At 38.8% G+C, this 23963-nt stretch overlaps 1 protein-coding gene across 4 annotated transcripts in view; it reads left to right on the plus strand.

The window, feature by feature from the left end:
• PREX2 (phosphatidylinositol-3,4,5-trisphosphate dependent Rac exchange factor 2) overlaps nucleotides 1-23963 on the plus strand; it is a 299369-nt gene that overhangs the window by 55094 nt on the left and 220312 nt on the right. For 3 of the 4 annotated variants that reach the window (XM_053558919.1, XM_053558921.1, XM_053558920.1), the window contains 3 exons: nucleotides 17774-17845; nucleotides 19361-19483; nucleotides 21661-21765. In XM_053558919.1, the coding sequence (XP_053414894.1) occupies nucleotides 17774-17845; nucleotides 19361-19483; nucleotides 21661-21765 (300 nt within the window). Of the gene's footprint in view, nucleotides 1-14461; nucleotides 14508-17773; nucleotides 17846-19360; nucleotides 19484-21660; nucleotides 21766-23963 lie in introns of those variants that run through there. The other variant, XM_053558922.1, reaches the window with a different exon arrangement.

Here is a 23963-nt window from a genome sequence, read left to right on the forward strand (position 1 = left end):
GGCAAGTACTGGTATCCTTTTCATTCTTTTTTTCCAAAGCAGGGATAGAAAGTGTGGAAATCAAATTTAGAAAGTGAGTATTTGATTTCTAATTTGGCCGCTATAGGAGGTCTCTGACCTGCCTATTTAACTTACCTGTGGGAAAGTGCGGGTCTCATATAATCCAGTTTGGCCCTGAGAGTGCTGGAGTGACTCAGGCAGGTATTGGATTCAGGCTCCTTCATTTCCTGGCTGTTTGACCTTGGAGAAGTTCCTTAACCTCTTTGAGACTCAGTTCTCCGTTGCTAACATGGAGCAAAGATTACTCCCAGCTTCCCAGGATTATTGAAGCACTGAGATAATTCGTATAGCTGGTAAAAAAATGAACATTTTCTAATCTTTGTTATGACTATTTATGACAGAAAGAGTAAGTTCAAAAGGTGACCTTATTGCTCTGTCGCTACCTTTCTTGATTTTTCTGCCCGTCTGTCCTTGGATAGCTTTTCACGTCCACTCATTCTTACGTGCTTTTCTTTACTTACCTGTTTAGTGAATGGGCATCACATTGGCTGCTCCGATTCTTACTGAGTCTGCTGAAAATTCAGAATTTTTTTTGTATTTCTTGCCACTGATAAAAGGACAATGACATTTTTTATGAAACATTCTCCTTAGTTTGTTTTTTTTGCCAGTAATTATTGATGCCAATAATTCATTGAATAAAATGATTTTTCACATTTTTCTCAAGCATTTGTAATCTCTCTAAAAATATGTCATGCTTTTCATTTCTGAATCCATATCTTCTTGAGTCTGACTATTGACATTGGGAGGCTTTTATTTATTTATGTTGCTTTGGAATCATGAAAGGGAACATAACAAGAAATTAATTATTGACACTATTTACTGGTAATACTTTTCGATGGCTTCGTTAATTCACTTTGCAGAACAGAAGGGGGCATTTTAACAAATGAAATAGCCATTCAGCTCTCCCTTGAATAATCTTTAAAATGATTTTGAGAAATAGGAAAGGGGATTCTATGGATAAAGGGGGATTCCTCATAGATCGGAATTGCTTCTCTGCTCATGAGTCTGTCCCCGTTGCTTTATGTATTGCTTTGTCCAGGTAAGAATTTTTCTGTTTTTTCCTTCAACCGTGTCCTCCCCTGTCTTTCCCCTACCAGTAAGTGGCACCAATGTTCACTCAGTTCCTCAGGCCCAAAACTTAGGAGTCAACCTTGATTTCTGTCTTTCTCTCATAGCTCCCATTCAGTCCATCAGCAAATCCTGCCAGCAAGAATTTCACAGTATATGTGATTCTGACCTCTTCTCCCCACCTTACCCACAGAACCACCATCTCTTACCAGTATTGATAGAAAGTAACTGGACTCCTCCATAGGTAGTTCTTTACAAAATATCATGAAAAATGATTACTCAGCCTTAAGATGGAATGAAGCACAGTTGAACCTCTGTGAGTTGATCCCCCAAGGGACTGTAACAAACTGGTCAACATACAGAGGTGGTCAACATAAGGACCTGGGTCTACTGTGCTGATATGTACATGTGGTGAGTGTCCAGGCTATGAAAATTAGGTCGACTGAAGGAGGAGGTCAGTGTAGGGAGGCAGTTGGCTATGGAGGTTCTACTGCAATGTCTTTTGCAGAGACTTAGATGGAACTGGAGAATGTCCTTGTAAGCGAAGTGTCTCAGGAGTAGAGAAACAAACACCACATGTTCTCACTCGTAAGTAGGAGCTACGTGAGGGGTATATCTGGCCGCAAAGTGGTGTAACAGATGTTGGAAATTAAGAAATGGAGAGGAGGGAGGAAGGCAGGGATAGACATCTAGCTATTGGGTCTAATGTACACGGTCCTGGTGATGGGTACATGTAAAGTCCTGACTTCAGCATTATACAGTTCAGTATGTAACAAAAAACATGTGTGCCCCCTAAATCCATTGAAATAAAAAATTAGCTAGAGTGAGTTGTAAGCTAATTCCTGCTTATAATTTTTCAACGGCTTCCTATCACCCTAAGAGTAACATGGCCACCCCCTACTGTGATCCCCAGCCCCTCCGTGAGCTGCTCTTGTCTGCTATGGACTGTTTCACCACACGCCTCCACTTCCCTGCAGTTGCTGGTGCTTTTACCACCGACTCTCCCCAGATAGAGCCACACTTCACCTTTTCAGCTTCTTCAGACTCTCCTCAGATGGCGTCTCTGCTGAGGAGCCATCCCAGCCATCAGGCCCTCCCCTGTTCCCCATTTGCCTGTTCTATTTTTCTTCATAGTACTTACCACCACCTGCATTGGAATCATCTCTTTAGTGTTTTATTCATCTTTTGCCTGTCTGGTCTCTAGAATGCACACTCACTGAGGGCAGGAGCTGGCCTTTCCCTCCTATTTACCTCATCCCTAGAACAGAGCCTAGCCTGGAGCGCCTGCACAGAGCCTAGCTCTATAAAGGTATTATTCCTTTATATCTAGTGACAAGAGGTAAAATGATCCAGATATTTCCTGACAATGCATTAGTTTGCCGGTAGGACACCCAACCCCAATAGATTTCAGGATATATTGTTGAATAGGCATTTTGAAATTCAATTCTTGCCATTATTCTTAAATCGGAATGTACAGTGGGCAGGGAGCACAGTGGTTTGCTGGTCCTCTGAGCCTTCGGTCCTCAGCCTCCGGGCTGCTGGTACCTGTCTGTGGCCCCTTAGGAACTGGGCTGCACAGCAGGTGGTGAGCAGCGGGGAGCAAGTGACACTTCATCGTATTTACAGCCGCTCCCATCACTCCCATCATGGTCTGAACTCCCAGCTTGTCCCAGATCAGTAGCAGCATTAGATTCTCAGAGGAGCATGAACTCTGCACTGTGCACGGGAAGGATGTAGGTGGTAGGCTCCATATGAGAATCTAATGCCTGATGATCTGAGGTGGAGCTGAGGCCATGCTGGGGAGCGGCTGCAAATACAGGTGGGGCCATCTAGTTGTAGGAAGATAAGCTCAGGGCTCTCACTGATTCTGCATTATGGTGAGTTGTATGATTATTTCATTATACATAATAAGGTAATAATAATAGGAGTAGAGAAGAAACAGCGTGCATGATAAATGTGACATCCTTGAATCATCCCCAAACCATCCCATCCTACTACGTCATTCCCTCCCCATCTATGGAAAAATTGTTTTCTGTGAGACCGGTCTCTGGTGCCAAAAAGCTTGGGGCCCACTGCCCTAAGCCCTTTTGTGCTCAGCCTTCTCTGCTTCCCTTAGGTAGTCCTGCCAAGTGGGAGGGGACGAGGAGCCTTGGCAATCTGAGCAGGCAAGGCTGTCCTCATTCAGGTATCTTGAGATGAGAGGAGATAGCAGTTTCCCCACCGAGGCACGGGCCAATAATCTATCTTGAGAGTGTACATCCACTCTATAAAATTAAGTTCTATCCTCATTCCTGATTTCATTTTAGTCCTTTATCAGATTTGGGGCCTGAACCTAAATCCCACTGCATTTGGAAGAGGCCAACGATGTCCTAGTAGATGCTACCCCTTTCTTCACAGCCCCTTCTATTCCTCCTCCACCTTCAGAAGCATCTAGTGGCCGTCACCCTCAGACCAGCAACCAGGTGCTATGTGCTACCATAGTGCCCTGTAGCGCAGCGGTTCTCTGCTGCGACCACAGGAACTGTGTCAAAGGGCCGCGGCATAAGGAAGGTGGAGAACCACTGCTATAGGGAGTACTGCGCTGATGATCTGAGGTGGAGCTGAGGCCGTGCTCAGTCCAGCTGCTGAGGCTCTTAGGGCCTCCAGACCACACCACCAAATGTCGACCTGGTTCAGATGAGACTTCAGTTTTTCATATCCTTTTACAGATTAGGATCATGCTTTAAGCTCTTCAAATAATCACTCTAAATCAAAGTAATTATTACACCCAGCATAGGACAATTTTATTCTTTTACATCTGCAAAAGATTGCTTCTTTTTTTTTTTTTGTAGAGACGGAGTCTCACTTTACTGCCCTTGGTAGAGTGCCGTGGCGTCACATGGCTCACAGCAAGCTCCAGCTCTTGGGCTTATGTGAGTCTCTTGCCTCAGCCTCCCGAGCAGCTGGGACTACAGGTGCCCGCTACAACGCCCGGCTACTTTTTTGTTGTTGCAGTTTGGCAGGGGCTGGGTTTGAACCCACCACCCTCGGCATATGGGGCCAGCGCCCTACTCACTGAGCCACAGGCGCCGCGCTTTTTGAGGACCTAAGATAATTCATGGCCTCTGAAACTAAGAAACGATTGATGTTAGGGATATTTGCCACATGCAGTAGTTGAGCAAATCTGTTGCATCTTTGTGGCTATTTAGCAAAACCGTTAGATAAAGCTTGAACAGACTGTAGGTTTTTCTTTGTTTGATATTTTTCATAATCCAGGTCAGAAAAAAAACAATGCTTAAAATATTTTTTCGGGATCATAGCTTTTTCTTTTCCCCTTGAAAGGAAAGTTTTCTTGTTTCCCTATAACTTGCCTCATGAATATTCAGCTGTCAACAGAGCTGCAAGCCAATATCCATAAAAATGAGCTCATTAGTGGCGTTCTGCTGTTCATGAAGTGTGTGGAACTATTTGTGATAGATAGTTCATATTTTATTTTCTTCTTGATTTTGGTAACATGATAGGATTATTGATAATTATCCCAGATTTTCACAGTTGAGTTTAGGTTTTTTTTTGAGACAGAGTTTCAACATGTCACCCTCAGTAGAGTGCTATGGCATCACAGCTCACAGCAACCTTAAACTCTTGGGCTTAAGTGATTCTCTTGCCTCAGCTTCCCAAGTAGCTGTGGCTACAGGCCCTCACCACAATGCCTGGCTATTTTTTATTTTTATTTTTTGGTTGTAGTTGTCGTTGTTTGGCAGCCCCAGGCTGGGTTTGAGCCCACAGGCTCTGGTGTATGTGGCTAGCGCCCTAGCTGCTGAACTACAGGCACTGAGCCCGAGTTTAGTTGTTTCCTCAGGTTTTTTTTTTGAATGTGGAAGTAAACGTTTTCAGTATTTTCCCTGTATAGATGATTAATATAATTTTACAAAGAAAATTATGAGTAAAAAATTAAGAATGACTTGAAAACTATTTAAAAATGGTTTACATATGTAGGCATGGATAACACCTGTTGCTCTTTGTTGGTTAGTAATGCCATTGATTATAACTTGCTGTGGGATGTTGTGTTATAAAAAAATGGTTCTCCTTCTTGAAGGGCTTTCTGCAGGGACTGCGTTGTTATTTAATGAAAATGACATTCGGCACGTATGTTTGGTGATATAAAAAGAAAAGAAAAAAATCTTAATAACAGCAAACACTGATCGAGTCCTTGATGTACTAGTTATACTTTATATATACATATTAATTGATTTAATCTTTACGGCAAGTCCGTAAGAGCAGATATGTTATTACTCTTACAAATTTGCAAACTCTGCCTCACAGAAGTAAAGGTACAGAAGGGGACATAATAAGTCAGAAGGGGCAGAATTGTATTTATGTGTGTTTTAAGTCATGTATGTGGTAAGGATAAATTTGTGGGCAATTAGACGGTCACTTTTATAGAAAAGGCAAAGTAGGGACGTAAGTTTCTCAGGTATAAAACTTGAAGATAAGGTAAACGAGTTTAAAGAATAAAAAATGTTTATGCAGCCAATTGATACTTGTTTTCCAATTGATAACTTGTTTTCCTCTACCTCCTGGGATTGCACAGTGAGTTAGACCACAGTGTGAGAAGAGAAAGGGCAGTGGGGGCCTGGCAGAGATGGGGCTTCTTGTTGGGATCCTCATTTGTTTTTCTGTGGTTTCCAGCATTAAATACTTTTCCTTCCCCACGGCTTACATTTCCTTTCCATGGGAAGTGCATTTTTGAATAACGACTTAAACAGGAATAGTGTTCTGCACTTTGAATTTGGGAAATGACCAGTTTCCTGTGCCCGAGAAAAATCTGTGCTTGAGAATATTATCTATATAATGTACTTTGTTCTTCCCGCCCAGCCTTTTCTTGCATTGTGCTGTTACTCAAGTTATCTGATAGCAATGTAAATTCCTGACCAGCACAGTATGAGGTATTATTATACTGCAGACCCAATTGTCTCCTGGGATCTCTGTATAAATATTTGTACAACATTAAAAATAAAAGAATTTAACAGGCATCTTACTGAGGAAAAAGTTCACAAACATGTTCAAGTAAGCTGATGAACTGCTTTTACAGATCCGTTTAATTCTATGTTGATCACCAGTTGGGACCATGAAACATGCATTTATGTGAAACACCACTAGAAAGATCGTGGAATATCTGAACCATCTATATTTCGTTCTTTTAATTCTGAACCTCATTAAATGTTTATTTTCGTGAGACATTACGTTCCTTTGCAGATATGATGGGGATCCATTTACTTTAAGGTTTGTAAAGTAGCCTAATAAATTATCCTTGGTTGGCGGTGGTGTTGGTGCTAATCAAGGGTTGATTGCATCCCAAAGAAATAAGGCGACCTCAGGAGCATCATCAGTTTTCTTTTCTCTGTGACTCGTCTGTAGAGGCCGTCTCTGTTCTGTCATTTGACTTCATCAGCCCGTAATTTTCACTTTTACTTTTAGCAATTTTAGGCCTAACTATAGTGCTATTGATGTTGGTTCTGATTTCTCCTTTGTCTTCAGTCCAGTTTTACTATTGACTTTCAAGTTACCTATCAATCAGGTTGTGAACCCTTCTGCCTTTTACGTAGTTAATGTACCAATGATATGCTGCTGATAGATGATGAATTACTGAAGAACACAGTTCTGTCACGTTTCTTTTTTGATATATTAAGGTCAAATACAATACATTAAAAATGTTTTAATTATCTTCAAATCCTGGTCAAATTTCAACCACGGCAGTTTAAAAAATCTGGATGGTATGATGAGAAATTATCTTCATCTAGGCTCTGAAATGATAGTGGTGTTCACTTTGAATTAATCATTGTTCTGGAAAAAAGAGTAAAACATCTCTTGGTGGGAGATTGAGCAGATATGAAAAGGTTCTCATTAACTGTGACACAGCAAATCCTTTTGGTTCAGAATCATAAGGAAACAATCAGAGGGATTTCATTGGGGCTTTTGACATATTGTTTGAGTATCACTGTAATCTTTTCAGGCACTTGCACTTATTTAGTAATCTAGGTATTCTGTTCGTAATGTGCTCTAGTCATTTTGATTTGTAGAGTCTTAAATGCTGAACCACTAATAACTGATTTATTATTGTTTAAGCTTTTAGAGTTTTGAGTGGACTAAACTGTCATGGCAGTTTAGGGACAAACTAATACCTATTCTAAGAGTGAGACGTTGCTGCCCATATTCTGCAGGAGCTCACAGTCTGATGGAGAGCAAAAACCAACATAATTTAGTAATTATGGTTTGTATATTGAAAACATTACTGTACATCCTACAGTGCACAGAACAATCCCTCACGATTAAGAATTATCCAGTCCCAAATGTCAAGACTGTCAAGATCGAGAATCCCTGTCATATGGTGGTGGAACGGGGAAAGGTTATGAGATATCCTATATTCCAAATTGTTGAGGAATATTTAGGAATATAAAACCCTAAAACCCTAAATCACCCTAGGGGTGATGGTATTAGGAGGTGGGGCCTTTGGCAGGTGATTAGGTCAGGAGGGCTGTGCCTTCAGGAATAGGATTAGTGCCCTTATGAAAGAGGCCTGAGGGAGCCTGTTTGCCACTTTCACCATGTGAGGTCACAGAGACACCTGCTATGAGGAACCGGCCTTTATCAGACACTGAATGTGCTGGAGCCTTGATCTTGGACTTATAAACTACTTATAAACTTATGTTACAGTAGCCCGAAGAGATGAGGATAGGTCTGGGACAAGGTATCTGGATTTCATTCTGCATAGGAAGGGACCCTTTGGATGTTTTGAACAAGAAAGTGTCATAGTTGGATTTACATTTTCTAAATGATTTTTTTGCAGCTATATTCTAGGGAAACAATACAATAGGAGCCAGAAGTTAATAATGGAAGTCTGGAACCTTAGGCTAGGGTCATGATATTAATATAATTACAAAGATATCTGAGTTGGTAATTTCTTTGTGTTTGTGATTTTTGTTATTCCCCTACCTGATTGAGTCCCAAGTACTTGGCAGTGAGAACAAAATTGGAGAATACTTGCATCGTTTTCTTTGGGGATAATTGGGAAATGGAGAAGACCATTGCATCCCACCCCACTGTGAGTCTTATGAATAGAGTGGGTGCTGGACATAAAAGAACAAAGGAAAGATGGAAGGGAGGCAGAGCAAATGGAATTGACCCGCAAGAGCAGTGATTCTGGGAAGTAACAAAAGAAAGGTCAAGTTCAATTAAATAGCAGCATTGAATTATGTAGATTTATGGTGACAAAGTTTGGATCTCTGGAAAGCCTTTGGAATTTTGCCAGATATTATATGGCTTTTCAAATGTGTGTAAGTACTTTATTATTATAATAAATAAATTGGTCAGTTTTTTTTTTTTTTTTTTTTTTTGTAGAGACAGAGTCTCACTTTATGGCCCTCGGTAGAGTGCAAATTGGTCAGTTTTATCACTGACCTTCTAATATACTAAATAATTTACTTGTTTATCGTATGTATTATATACTAGTTGTCTCCCTCCCACCAGAATGTAAGTAGAGATTTTTGACTGTTTTGTGTTCTATATGCTTAGAAGAGTGGTTTTCAAAGTGTGGTCTGTAGATATTTGGGGTTTTATGAAACTCTTTCAAAGGATATGTGTTCAAGGTCGAAAGTATTTCCATAGTAATACTGAGACTTTGTTTTGCTTTTATTCACTGTGTTGACATTTGCCCCGATAGTGCAAAAGCAATGATGTAAAATTGCTGATGCCTTAGTGTGAATCAATACAGTGGCACTGAACCACTGTCACTGTCACCTACTCAGTGGGTGGGAGAGGATGCCAGTTTTGCTTAAGAATGTTCTTTTTTTTTTGTAGAGACAGAGTCTCACTTTATTGCTCTCGGTAGAGTGCCATGGCGTCACACGGCTCACAGCAACCTCCAGCTCTTGGGCTTACGTGATTCTCTTGCTCCAGCCTCCCGAGCAGCTGGGACTACAGGTGCCCGCCACAACGCCCGGCTATTTTTTTTTTTGGTTGCAGTTTGGCCAGGGCTGGGTTTGAACCCACCACCCTCGGTATATGGGGCCGGCGCTCTACTTGCTGAGCCACAGGCGCAGCCCTTAAGAATGTTCTTGATGAAGAAGTGAAAACTATTAGTTTTACTAAATCTTGTCTCATGAGCAAATTTCTTTTTAGTGTTCTGTGTGATGACTGAGTGCTTCTGCTGCATACCCAAGGTTTATGTCGTCTCCAGGGAAGGAGCTTGTGTGATTGTTTGAGTTGCTATGGAACATCGCATTTATTTGAAATACTGATGATGAGGCAAACTATGGTTTTGTTATTTGGGTATTTGGCAGACATTTTCTCAAAAAAAAAAAAAAAAATGAAGTGAGCCTGGTGTCTTAAGGAAAACAGCTGATGGTATTTGATGATGATGATACAAGCCTTGAAGTGAATTTAGAGTTTTGGAAAACTTATTTTTATCACTGTGAGCTTGACTACTTCCTAACAGTGAAAGACATTTCTAATGAATTGTACATTGTCTTTGTAAATGGAATTTATTAATATTAGACGTGAAATATATTAGTACTTGGAAGATATGTCTAACTTTTAGTGAGCCAAAATTTTAAAAATTACAAAATCATACATAGATAAAAGATACCTTCAAAATGCAAGATAGACAAACCCAGCCCCGGCCAAAAAAACAAAACAAAACAAAACAAAACAAAATGCAAGATAGACCAATGAGTTTAAGATAACAGTATGAAAAGTTCGCTGATACAGTTTCAGATTTCACATTACAACTAAACTAAATGTTAAGAAGTATGACCTACTGAGTTTTGGTGTTGGATTAATGAAGAATACTCACAATTATTCGAATAAATTATAGCAAGGAAAGTAAGGAACATATTCCTCCCTTTTCCAAAGACGTAACTGTATTAAGTTTTCCTCATGTGGTTTCACCAAAACAAATGTCATAAAAAATTGAAGCGTAAATGAGAATACATCTGTCTTCTGTTAAGCTAGACATTAATGAAATTTGCAAACATCTGAAACAGTATCACACTATTTGGGGAAAGATTGCTATTTTTGGTTAAAAATGTTATTTATATTAGCATGTAATAGGTTTATTATTGCTATTTTTAAATGAATTTATAAGTAAATGAATTTATTATAAGTATTCACATTTTCTCAGTTTTAATTTCTAGTATGTTAAACATTGAAAAATATTATATACATACATAAAAGCTCTGTGGGGTCCTCTGTAATTTTTAATTGTGTAAATGAGTCCTGAGAATAAACATTTTTAAGAGCCACAAACAAGAATAATGCCTAAGACACGGCATAAATATTGTTGGATTTTTTCTAGTAGTTAATTGTTGATATTTAAATTTAGAGATATTACATCATAAAATGTTAATATGTGTGTTCATTTTCTTTTCTTGTTGAAGGAGGAATTTTTACTGAAAATATTGAGAATCAATCTGGACTGGAAAGTTTGGGAAGGGTTTATGGAAAATGTATTAAGAGAACATAATATGAAACTTGAAGGATGAGTTGCTGTTGTATTTTCTAGCTTACGCTATAATCCCTACTTTGATCCAAAGCTGTCTCCTAAATCTGTTCTTGTTGTCAGCTAACCTTTATAATTTTTCTGGGGTGACTGTCTATTTCCTCATCTTCGTTTCCCCCCTCAACCCATTCCACTGGGACTGCTCTGGCCAAGCTCACCAATAGTCAATCTCCATATTATCACATCACGTCTCTGTTTTACCTTCCTTGATTTCTCAGTACTGTTAAAGCAGTGGACCATCCTTGTTCTTGAAACCTAGTATCAAGAACTAGTATCTTTCTTTTCCTAGTATCTTTGTTTGTGTTGTTATTAAGAAATGCTTAGGCCTAGAGGATTTATAAAGAAAAGAGGGCTTTTTTTTGCTCGTGGCTCTGCAGGCTGTACAAGAAGCATGGTGCCAGCATCGGCTACTGATGAGGGCCTCCAGCTCTCTAGCTCCTTCCACTCAAAGCAGAAGGCAAGGAAGGCAGGCATGTGCTAAGATCACATGGTGAGAGAGGAAGAAAGAGAGAGAGTGAGGGGACTTTGAGGGCACCAACAGAGAGAACTCACTCACTACCTTGAGGACAGCACCAAGCCGTTCACGAGGGATCTGCTCCCATGACCCAGACACCTATTAGAGCCACCTCCAACACTGGTGTTCACATTTCAAGATGATGTTCTGGGGGACGAGCATCCCAACTGTAGCCCCTGGCTTTTGAGATACCATATGCTCCTGTTTTTGCTTCTTGCTTACTGGAAGCCTGTCCCTGGCTTCTTTGATCTCTCTTTTTCTGCCTGACCTCTGAACGTTGGCGTGTCCCACCCTTCCCTCCTTGGGCCTTTTGTCTTCTCCCTGCACACCATCTCTCTGATGAACGGGAGCTGGCTATCTCTTTTCTTTATACTGTCCCTGAGTTATGTCTTCTTGCCAGTAGCACTCAACTTTTTGCCTTCATTCCTGATCTCCTCTCGGAATCTCAGATTGTAAATTTAACTCTCCACTTAAAAGCTCTATGATGGTGCCCAATAGGGATCTTAAGCTCAGTAGGGCCAGGACAGATTCTCCCACCCCAAACCTTCTCTTGTTATCAACTCCATCCCCGGAAATAGTGTCACTATCAATCAGATGTTCAGACAAACTCAAATGGCAAACTTCTTTCCTTTATTAGAATATAACATTTATCTTCCAAAGAATAATTCTTTAGAAGGTAAGTGGTATATTCTAATAAATGAAAGTTAATAATCATAATTCTTTGGAAGGTAGGTGCTATGCATGTTAAGTATGCTACTTAATAAATATTTTTCACCAGAGGTAAAAGAAGAATATTTATCCTTACTGTTTTTTCCATTTATTTTTATGAAATGAGTATGCTTTTCCTCATACAACCGTGCAGCCTCTCTTAAATTTTTGCCATTTTACCTTTATACATAAAATTTACCCATAGAATATTTATAGGAGTACAGTAATAAAGTTTAGCATGTATAGGATAAGAAATTTATATTGGTGTCAGGTATGTAGAATTAAAAGTGTAAACCATTAAAATCTGTGGGACTTTTGAGAATGAGCTACTGTGTGTGCCTGACTGATGGTAAGAGTGGGAAGGACAAAACTGAGCTGTCAGAGGTCATTTTGTACACTGAAATGAAAAAGTAAGGAAATAGGGCAGGTGCAGTGGCTCACACCTGTAATCCTAGCACTCTGGGAGGCCAAGACAGGAGGATCCCTTGAGCTCAGGAGTTCAAGACCAGCCTGAGCAATAGCGAGACTCCTTCTCTACTAAAAATGAAAAACTAGGCTGTTTTCATGGCAAGTGCCTGTGGTCCTAGCTTCTCGGGAGGCTGAGGCAAGTGGATTGCTTGAGCCCATGAGTTTGAGGTTGCAGTGAGCTATGATGATGGAAAAGAAAAGTAAAGCAAATGTATTCTGAAGTGAAATTCATTCATGGTGGGCTTTATTTTTGAACTAGCAGCAGTGCAAATGGGCAAGAAGAAAGGGGTTGCTGTCATCTTCTTACATCTTATAAGTTTAATAAGTTTCTTCATTGTTTTGATTTCTTGGTAACAAATATGTGATATTATTAGCTATATTAACTTTAGCAAATGCCAGTTAACATACGCATCTATCCAATATACAGTAAGAGGAAACAAGGTGGAGCATGCTAGAGAGAAAATGAAGAGTTCTGCTCTCTGAGTGGGGAAGAAGCGGCTCACGGTTAGAGTGACATCCGGGAATATGTTGTCCTGGGCCGTCGTTAGGGGCATGCTGGCAAACTGAGCACACTTGCACGCTGGAAGGTCCTCAGAGGGGCATCTGCGGGAGCCTCACTGCCTCCAGATGTGACCTCGCCTTTTCTTTTTTTTTTTATTATTATTAAATCATAGCTGTGTACATTAATGCAATCCTGGGGTACAATGTGCTGGTTTTATATACAATTTGAAATATTTTCATCAAACTGGTTAACATAGCCTTCATGGCATTTTCTTAGTTATTGTGTTAAGACATTTATATTCTACATTTAGTAAGTTTCACGTGTACCCTTGTAAGATGCACCGCAGGTGTGGTCCCACCAATTACCCTCCCTCCCCACCCACCTCTCCCCTTTCCCCATATTCTTGGGCTATAATTGGGTTATAGCTTTCGTATGAAAGCTATAAATTAGTTTCATGGTAGGGCTGAGTACATTGGATGTTTTTTCTTCCATTCTTGAGATACTTTGCTAAGAAGAATACGTTCCAGCTCCATCCATGTAAACATGAAAGAGGTAAAGTTTTCATCTTTCTTTAAGGCTGCATAATATTGCATGGTGTACATGTACCACAATTTATTAATCCATTCATGGGTCACTGGGCACTTGGGCTTCTTCCATGACTTAGAAATTATGAATTGGGCTACAATAAACATTCTGGTACAAATATCTTTATTATAATGTGATTTTTGGTCTTCTAGAGGTCTCGCCTTTTCTACCTGACTCGCCCATCTCTGCGTCTCCCTGCCCTTCAGATATGATTGTGACCATTTCTTGCAGCCCTGAGTGTGATTTGCACGGCTGGGAGGGGCACACTCCTGGGGCATCAGAAATTCCAACTGGTTGGGTGAGAAGGTGTTGTACAGAGACAACCATTGTTTGACATGGAGTTGAAAGTCAATGTAAAATAGGCAAACCCCATATTTCCCATTGACTCATTTATTTCTCCAGTCTGTTATTTTTCAGTCTTTGAAAGTATAAACATAAAGGAATGTTCATCAGAAGACAGTCTCTGAACTAACTGCATCAGAATCACCTAGGGATTCCTGCTGAAAACGTAGATTTCTGGGCCCTAAACCAATTTGCTGGTCCAACTCTTAAACATGGTGGATGGTTTGAAAACCACTGGTATTAGGAGCTGTTTTCCAGTGCTGACTTTCAAATATATATGTGTCAAGATGAAGATTATCTAATTCTGATGAAATTTTAGATCCGGCAGAATGAATGCGGAGATAAAACAGTGGCTAAATTCCCTCACATATTTTTTATTACTAGGGTACTAATATTTCCTTGATTGACATAAGAAGAATTGGACGTCCCAATTATCAAAGTCTGAAAGGTTGATTTCCAAAACACCTATTTATTTTTATCTTCAGTAAGGAAGACTTAAACATTTTGTGAAAAATGTCATACAGTTTTCTGATTTTGTGCTTCCAGCAAACCATCTAAAATCTTCTTTCACTGTTGTAATAAAATGAGGCCCTTGGGAAAAATGAATGCTTGGTCAGGAATGCTAACAAATTCCAGGTTTCCTTTTGTATACAGTTAAATGAAAAGTTCCATATTGTCACGGAGGATAAGAAGATAAAAAGTCAGATAAAGATGTGGTTTACTTCGTAAGTTTGTATATTCCCTTCTAACTCATATTTTGATTTGTTTTTACTACCTCTTAACTTCATCATTTTCAGACTGTGTCTGAGTTTAGTTTATAACTGTAGAGGTGAAGTTTAAGCTTTACTTGCATGAGCGGTTACCTGTTTACTATGTGGTCAATATGAAATGTAAACAAGGCAAGTCAACCACTATGTTATTTTAAGACTAGAGCTAAAGAGCATTTTTTGTGCCAATAGGTGGAAAATATTTAAGAGAAACGAAACTAAAATAAAAAAACAGAATAACTAATTAAAATGGGCACTTACAATTAGAAAATTCTAAATCTTTTTCACCAGTTCTACTCAACTTTAGATAATAGTTTAAAAAATTGTATCACAGAAGACATGTAATTTGTTCATTTCATACATTTTTATTCATTTTATTTATTTTATTATTATTATTATTTTTAATTTATTTAATTTATTTATTTTTTATTGTTGGGGATTCATTGAGGGTACAATAAGCCAGGTTACACTGATTGCATTTGTTAGGCAAAGTCCCTCCTGCAATCATGTCCTGCCCCCATGAAGTGTGACACACACCAAGGCCCCACCCCCTCCCTCCGTCCCTCTTTCTGCTTTTCCTCCCCCCCATAACCTTAATTGTCATTAATTGTCCTCATATCAAAATTGAGTACATAGGATTCATGCTTCTCCATTCTTGTGATGCTTTACTAAGAATAATGTCTTCCACTTCCATCCAGGTTAATATGAAGGATGTAAAGTCTCCATTTTTTTATACCACAGTTTGTTAATCCATTCCTGGGTTGGTGGGCATTTAGGCTATTTCCACATTTTGGTGATTGTAAATTGAGCTGCAATAAACAGTCTAGTACAAGTGTCCTTATGATAAAAGGATTTTTTTTTTCCTTCTGGGTTATTCATTTTATTTAATTTAGCTGATGTTAAATTGGGGATGTTAATTCTTTTTTTTTTTTTTTTTGAGACAGAATCTCAAGCTGTCACCCTGGGTAGAGTGCTGAAGCATCACAGCTCACAGTAACCTCAAACTCTTGGGCTTAAGCAATTCTCTTGCCTCAGCCTCCCAAGTAGCTGGGACTATAGGCACCCACCACAATGCCTGGCTATTTTTTGGTTGTAGTTGTCATTGTTGTTTGGCAGACCCGCGCTGGATTCCAACCCACCAGCTCCAGTGTATGTGGCTAGCGCCCTCACTGCTGAGCTACAGGCGCTGAGCTTGGGGATATTAATTCTGATCTGGCTTTGTAGTCATGGAATCTGAAACATGTACTAGTTGAATCAGGAATAAAAATGGTGCCAAAGCTCATCCTAGAAATGACATCTTGTGGTTCATTTGTTTGATTTCCTTGAAATGCTTTTGTTTGTCATTTTACAAAAGTTATGACATGCTCATAACCAAATATTCTGAAAGTAAGAAAGTGTACAGAGGTCACTTTCCTATCTCCTAGAGGTAATTACGGATTGTATGTTGGCATATGCTGCCTATTTTTTCTCAATATGAACACACACTGGCATTATACATGTACATAGGTATTTGTTTGCGTGTGTGTGTACTATTCCATATCCATGTTAAGTATGCTACTCAATAAATTTTTTTCACCAGACAATATTTTGCAGATATCTGTTGTATGTACATGTGTGTATACAGTTTTTATCACATTCCATTTATGATTGTACTTTTACCATAATACTCCATAATTTGAATCTGTCATAATATGTTTAATGATTCCCTTATTGATGGGCACTTAAGTTGTTCCCAGTTTTTCCACTTTCGTTATCAATACAATGAAACCCCTGCCTTGAGTATTTTCTTAGGATACATTTTTAGAAGTAGAACTGCAGAGTTAAAGGAAATGCCATTTAAAAATTTGAGATACATTGTCAAGTTGCCCTTAAAATTGTGTTGTTTTACACTCTTACTAGCAATGTCATTAGGGTGATAATTTTGGAACATTATGTACAATCTTGGTTTTGTTATTCTATTATATCTTTGTAAATACAACATGTCAAAAATATGACTCTTACTTTACTTTTCATTTGTTTGATGCTATCTCCAGAGATTTCCTGTAACTTCTGCACTCCCTGGGGAGTTGGTGGGCCATGTAGTTCTATCCCAACTTGGCAGTGGTGGGCAAAGTTCTTAAGGCAAAGGAAGGAATGATCCTACCTGGTCGCTAGGTAGCTCACAGATGATGTCTTGAGGACGCAAACCAAATTTACTGAATGGAAATTCCCTTCTCCTTTTTCTTCTAAACATTCCTTTTTAAGGCTCAATATAGATAAGTCATTTTATCCTTTTTTAAATTGCAGAAATAATGGCTTATTTAGGCATCAGTCAAAGCTTAATGACATCACAGAAATGAAAAAGAAGTATCCAGTGTACTCAATATGAGTATGAAAACAATATATAAACAACTGCATGCCCACATGTAAGAAAAAACACAAGTATAGCTAGTAAGGGGGAGGGGAGAGGAAAAACAGGGGAGCAGAGAGGAAGGAGGGTGATTGGCTCTTACCTCATGTGCACAGCGTGAGAGTGAAAGGCTCAACTACAACTTGAACCTCAGAATTGAAAACAATGTAACCTAAACATTTGTACCCTCACATTAATCTGAAATTTAAAAAAAGCTTAAGGACCATCAAGAAAATTCTAAATCTTTGAAACAGTAATCAGCTTATTGGTCTACCATAGGACTATAGAGAACATTGACCCAAACCCAGAAATTTAAATTCTGGCTTCCTAAAAGCTGTGTTCTCTTATCCCTTCTTGAAGGGTCCTCCCTGGAAATAAGTTATTGGCAAGGATATCTATCTGTCTGCCTATCTATAGCTATCTACCTATCTGTCTGTCTATATCTTTCTATCTGTTTTAAGAGAATCACTTAAGAATTTCTGACCCTTCTGTTTTTATTGGAAATACCACTGTTCATCTGCTTTTAGTCTGTTTGTGTTTTGTAATACTCAGAAGTTTAGGAAACATCTGACTCTAAATGCTTTGCAAACCTACTGGATGAACTTAATTTATACATATTTGATGATTTTTGGCCCTGTCCCAGAATTATAAAGGAAATATAATTCCCAGAGAGGCCCAGTAGCAGACAAGGATTTCACGTGTTACAGCAAACAATTATGGTCAACTATTCGGTTTTTCAACTTTGGTTTCTTGTAGAATCAATTGAGTGCTGCTCGACAGCGGTCATTTTGTTACCTCTTCTTACCTTCACAGGGTCTTTTCTTGTTTCGTGCAGGCATTCTTACACCGAATGAACCAGTGTGCAGCATCGAAAGTGGACAAAAATGTAACAGAGGAGACAGTGAAGGTGAGGAGGTACAATTGGCCCTCGGCCCCCACACGGGCTCCCCTTAGGAAAACTTCTGTACGTGATGTGGGACTTCAGGACCCTCAGCTTCTCTTCAGTTACCCTAAAAGTTCCTGCGCCCGTAGCTTGTATCATTATGATTTGAAAAAAGGGGACTAAGGCTTGGGGAAGGAGACAGGAGTTAAGAGGTTGGCAAAGAAATCGCAGAGCAACTTTTTACTAAAGTCTTGAGAAAATTTGGACAGAGGAAGAAAAGCAAACCTAGAGTAGGAACCAAGGTGGCTCAGGAAAGCAGGATGTGGGCAAATGTGACACCCAGTATCTGTGCTCACTAAAGAACAAAAGATTTGAATGGTCCAATAAGGTAGAAAGTCCACACTGTATTTTTGTTGTTGTTGTTTAGTTTTTGTTTCTTTTCTTTTTATTATTATTATTAAATCATAGCTGTGTACATTAATGCGATCATGGGGCACCATACACTGGTTTTATAGACCGTTTGACACATTTTCATCACACTGGTTAACATAGCCTTCCTGGCATTTTCTTAGTTATTGTGTTAAGACATTTATATTCTACATTTACTGAGTTTCACATGTACCCTTCGCATTGTATCTTAATCTCAGAAACAAATATATAAACATTTGTTTTTAAACTGTAGGGGAAGAAAATTAGGAAGAGTTCCAAAAAAAAAAAAAAAAACACCTGAAGTATTATAAAAGAAAATAATGATCATTTAGTGAACATTTGTTTAAGTTGTATACATCATCATTGATATTGATGATGCTAACCTACTGCTATATTTTATTAAAAATAAACAATTTTTTAAGGATTATTTTAATGTTCTTCCAACTCTGTTTCCTTGTAAATGAAATATTCAGCCTTCAGATTTTCCTTCTGTGAGACTATTTCAGTTAATGATTTTTGTTTGCAAGCAAAAGGAAGCCATTACTCAGATTGACTTTGGAGACACTGTTGCTCACATGTTAGGGACTCCAGACAGAAGAGAAAGTCTAGCACTGGTGACCCAAGGAGGCCACCAGGGTTGCTGGGTCCCCTCTAGCTACTCCCTGCCACCTGGTTACCAGCTTTGCCCATCCGCTGGCTCCTCCCGCGCTGTGGAAGGACCCTGTCACTGTCTTACCTGTGGTTTCCACACATGGCACCTTTCAGAGGGAGAGAAGGACTGTCTGTTCCAGCGTGCCCTTCTTCAAAGGCACCCTTCCCTGCAGAGCCTGCCAGCAAATCTCATTTCCTTACAGCCCATCCTGGAGGAGAGAGTGGGACTACTGTGCTTGGATCGGGCCACTCAGGCCTCTGCCTGAGATCCGGGCTTGGTATCCTGTTTTTTGTTGGAGTGGGGGAGGAGTCCAGGCAGAATCAGGGCTCTGCCAGCAGGTGGGAGGAAGGCATGGATGTGGGGTTTTCAGCTTGGAGAGAGAATAGTACCCTCTCCCAGACTTATTATTTTAACTTGCTTCACGAACGGTACTTACTTAGACATTTATCTATTTACAGATGTTGTTCTCAAACATCGAGGATATCCTTGCAGTACATCAGGAATTCTTAAAAGTTGTGGAAGAATGCTTACATCCCGAACCCAGTGCTCAGCACGACGTGGGAACCTGCTTTCTTCACTTTGTAAGATACATTTTTATTTTCAAAGCTCTTTCCCCCTAGTTTTTAAGGTTTAACTTTTGACATCGTAGCATGTGTGCAGTTAGCATTTAGAAGTAAAGTCTGACACCGCAAGTTTGGGGTCTTTTAAGGCCAGAGAAATCTTCCCCTTAGAGCCAGAAAAGGGGAGAGTGCCTCACATCATCCTTTTCACTCGGTGAAGAATAAACAGCCTTTTCTTTGCCCGGACAAGTTAGTTCTTCGCATCTGTAGCTTTGAATTCTAATGAATATTCAGGCTGTTCATAATGAATGGATTTTTATGTTTCTCTCAAACATAGAGCATTTTTCTTTTGAGGCAGAAAAATCTTTGCTCTTATAATGGCACGACAAGCTTTTATTAGTCAGAATGTTCCCTTGTCAATAGACTTGCAACAGACCCAGAGGTGAACAAACCCAGCGGGCCTGCAACTGGTTTTTCCTCAAGGATGGTTTCTCAGAAAGTTGTACTGAGCCGCACAGAAGGAGTAACAATCTAGTACGGAGTTGTTTCAAATTACATATCCTGTGCCTGGATGATCATTTTCATCTTTCTATACACGAAACCTGAAATTATTTAAGCGAAGTACTTCATTTGCAAAGTACAAAGCCACCTGTATAGCAAAAATTACTTTCAGAACTAAAGGGCATTCATAGTAACAAAAAGGAAAGAGTGTGGCTATTTATACTAATCCATTGATGCCCATTTTGAGAATGCCAGTTAGAACTTATGGATTATCAAAATGCTGGACAATTAATGTTTTATTTAAAAACGTGTAAGAGGATTTTGTCATAGAAATACTAGTTTGTGTATTTTTAATTGTCCATTTAGTCTTTACAAAGATTTCTATGTATAGTTTGTAGATCTGTCCATAGGGAGTGAGTCGGTTCTGTAGGTGTTCTCTTTATAATCAGAACATATTTCATAAAAATAATTATATTAAAGGGAGAGGTTTTCTCTTGGGCACAGCTGGATGCCAGGGGTGTCTGTGTCCACTTACTCAAGCCTGCTCCCCCTTTCACAAAAGAATTGAAAGAATCAGGCCCTTCTGCCAGCTGGAGTAGTTGCTATCCGAGGCCAGCCCTGCACATGGGAATCTTGCACCCTGACATCTATTTCCTTAGTAACACGTTATGAATCTGTCATCCATGAATTTAGCTAAACTATTTCTGAAGTTTTTTTTTTCCGGTGCCTGCTATCTCTTGTGATAAGTAATTCAATACATTCTCTGCTGGCTGTATGAAATAGCACCCAGTGTTTCTAAATGAATGCCTTTGAAATTTCAAAGGGCCCATTTCTGTATAAATATTTGATCAATCCTTCTTCATGTCTTCCTCTTTGCCACTTGGAGAAAAATCTCACAAGCGAGAGAGAGGGAGCTTAGGGATAATGATGGTAAAATTCCCACTATTTGGGGGCAAGAATCCCCTCTATGTGTCTGTGAAGGCTGCTCATTTTATTGCTATGATCACTTTTAGTGACACCTCTAATGTTAGGAAGTTTCTGTACTGATCCTGAATCTGGAAGCTGGACCCTGCCCTTGCACTTGTCTACCAGATGGTCCTAGTGTTTTGGAGCTACATAGAATTGTCAGTCCTTTACAATATGATGCTATTTGAAAGTAGCTTCTATTTCCTGACTTTTCTATACTAACAAATATTTCTCCCTGAAATGACCTGTCACGAGTGATGTCTTTGGGGTCTGTCATTATCTTAGTTACTCGCTGTGAGATATTCTCCAGTTTGTCAGTATGATCTGGCAAATGCTTTTTCCGCTCTCTAAAATGACTTTCTTCTCTCTCTCTGCCTGGGAGTCATATATTCATCTCACTGAACTTTGCTCAGATGTCACTTTCTTTCTCCAATCTGTATCGAATCTTCACAGCAAGGCTCGGTATTCTCTTTTTCCTTTGCCACCTTTGGGTTCATTTATCTATTAGTACACTCATCACTAAGGAGTGAAGTTTATATATGTCTCTCTGCTTTTCTAGGCCATCCTTCGTGAGTCATAGAAAACGAATAAATAAAATTTACACACATATACACACCCAGCATAGATCTTGAAACATAAAAGGCCACTTGTGTCTGCATATCGATCACATAGGTTAAAATTTCAAGGTGGTGAATAAAATGATTCTAATTTCTTCTTACCTGAATTCACAGAAAGACAAGTTTCGTATCTATGATGAATATTGTAGTAACCATGAGAAGGCACAAAAATTGCTTCTTGAACTTAACAAAATAAGAACAGTCCGGACTTTTCTTTTGGTAAGTGTGGATTTATGTATTATTGTGTGTTGATATTTGTTAAGAGCTAGTAAGAATCAAGAAATAACACCAATATGGTGTAAAATATTGTCTATGGGATAACTCTTAGCATCTGTAGAAGCTAGAATGCTTTGATAGATTCAAGAAGTGAGAATTGGAGTAAGTGTGTACTATGCATATGGGGAAATACTGCTGATGCCCTCTCCTGGTTGAGTAGAGATTCTTTGTGGGACCCCACAGGTTCCTGGTGAGAGAACTTAGGCCAGCGTTTGTCATGCCTTATAATCCTAACTCCCTGGGGTTTTGCTTACTTCCCCTGAGAGAGCTGTTAGGAGGGCAGTGGCAGGAAGGAAGTAAATCACGGACATGGTAGGAAATAATTGTGAAGATTGACCTTTCTCTAACATATGTTCCCTATTTGGTTTTCATAAAAATAGCACAAATAAATACATACTTTGGCAGTTAGATTAGCAAAAATAAATGCATACTTTGGCAGTTACTTGGACAATTTAATGGCCAGTGAGGATCGGATTGTAAGTGTACAGTTCAGTGATATTCAGCAAATTGTGGTGTTGTACAGCCATCCCCCAAATCCAGTTTTAGATCATTTCCATCTCCTCAGAACGTCTTTCATGTTCCTTTATGGCCCATCTCTGTTCTCACCATTAACTCCAGACAGCCAGGGATTGGCTTTTGTCTTATAGATTTGCCTTTCCTGGAAATTTTATACAAGTGGAATCATCTAATGTAATCTTTTGTGCCTGGCTTCTTTATTTTCCATTCATTTTGTTGTTGAATAGTATTCCATTGTGAGGATATACTGTTTTGTTTTTCCATTTGCCACTTAATAAACACTGGGTCTGGGTCCAGTTTGGGCTACTATAAATAATGCTGTTATGAACATGCATGTACACGTCTTGGGGAGGATGTTTACTTTTATTCTCTTGGGCAGATACCAAGTGGAATGGCTGGTTTGTATGGTACATTTATGTTTAATGACTTAGAAACTGCCATATGATTTGCAAATGTGGCTGTGCCGTGCCCACTAGTATGAGGATTCTAGCTTCTCTATATCTTTGTCAAGACTTGGTAATTATCAATCTTTCTGATTATCCCTACACAGTGGGTGTGTAGTAGTATCGCATGGTAGTGCATTCGTTAATAAGTGATGATATTAAGCATGCTTTCATGTGCTTATTAACCACTCATATCTATTTTTGTGAAATGTTTACTCAAATCTTTTAAATTGGGATGTTTATCTTATATTGAGCTATAAGTATTTATTATTTTAGATAAAAGTCCTATATGTGTGTAAGATGGATAATTTGCAAATATCTCTTCTTAGTGGGGTTTGTCTTTTAAAAATCAAAAGCTTTAAATTTTAATGAAGTCCAGTACATTACCTTTTGTCCATTCTGATCATGCTTTCATGGTCCTCTTTAAGAAATCTGTATTCAGACCTAGTACCTAATACTTACTTTGTTAAGTTTTTTGCTAAGTATTTTATTCTTTTTTGATGCTATTGTGATGAGAATTGTCTTAATCTCATTTTTGGACTGTGGTTAGTATATGGAAATTTATATGACTTTTATGTATTGAAACTGTATCCTTTGATTTGAATTTATGTGTTAGTTAAGTAGTTCTTTTGTAGGATTATTTAGGATATTTTCCATACAGGATCACTTCATCTGAGAACAAAAGACAGTTTTATTTCTTCTTTTCCAATGTGGATGCCTATTTTTTTTTTTTAATCCTAGCTAGAACTTTCAGTATAGGTTGAATAGAAGTGGTAAGAGCAGACACCTCTGCCTTGTTTCTCATCTGAGGATGGGGGATCTTTTAGCCCCTCATCATTAAGTATGATGTTTAGCTATAGACCTTTTTAGCAGATGTCATGATTTAGGTTGAGGAAGTTTCATTATATTCCTAGTTCATTGAGAGATTTTATGACCTTTTTTGTTTCTTTTCTAATGTGTTTAAAGCTATGAATATTATTATCTCTATGAATTAACAAAGCTATTATTCATTATTATTCATATGATTAAATTATCCAGTTATTGATGGTGGGAGATTGAAATCTCCGAGTATAATTAAATTGTCTATTTTACCCTTCAATTCTGTCATTTTTTGTTTTATGTTTTTGGAGGGCTCGATTGTTAGATATTCATGCTTTCATAATTGTTATATTTATATTTCTG

The sequence above is a fragment of the Nycticebus coucang genome, chromosome 13, assembly GCF_027406575.1.
Source record: "Nycticebus coucang isolate mNycCou1 chromosome 13, mNycCou1.pri, whole genome shotgun sequence".
NCBI lineage: Eukaryota > Metazoa > Chordata > Mammalia > Primates > Lorisidae > Nycticebus > Nycticebus coucang.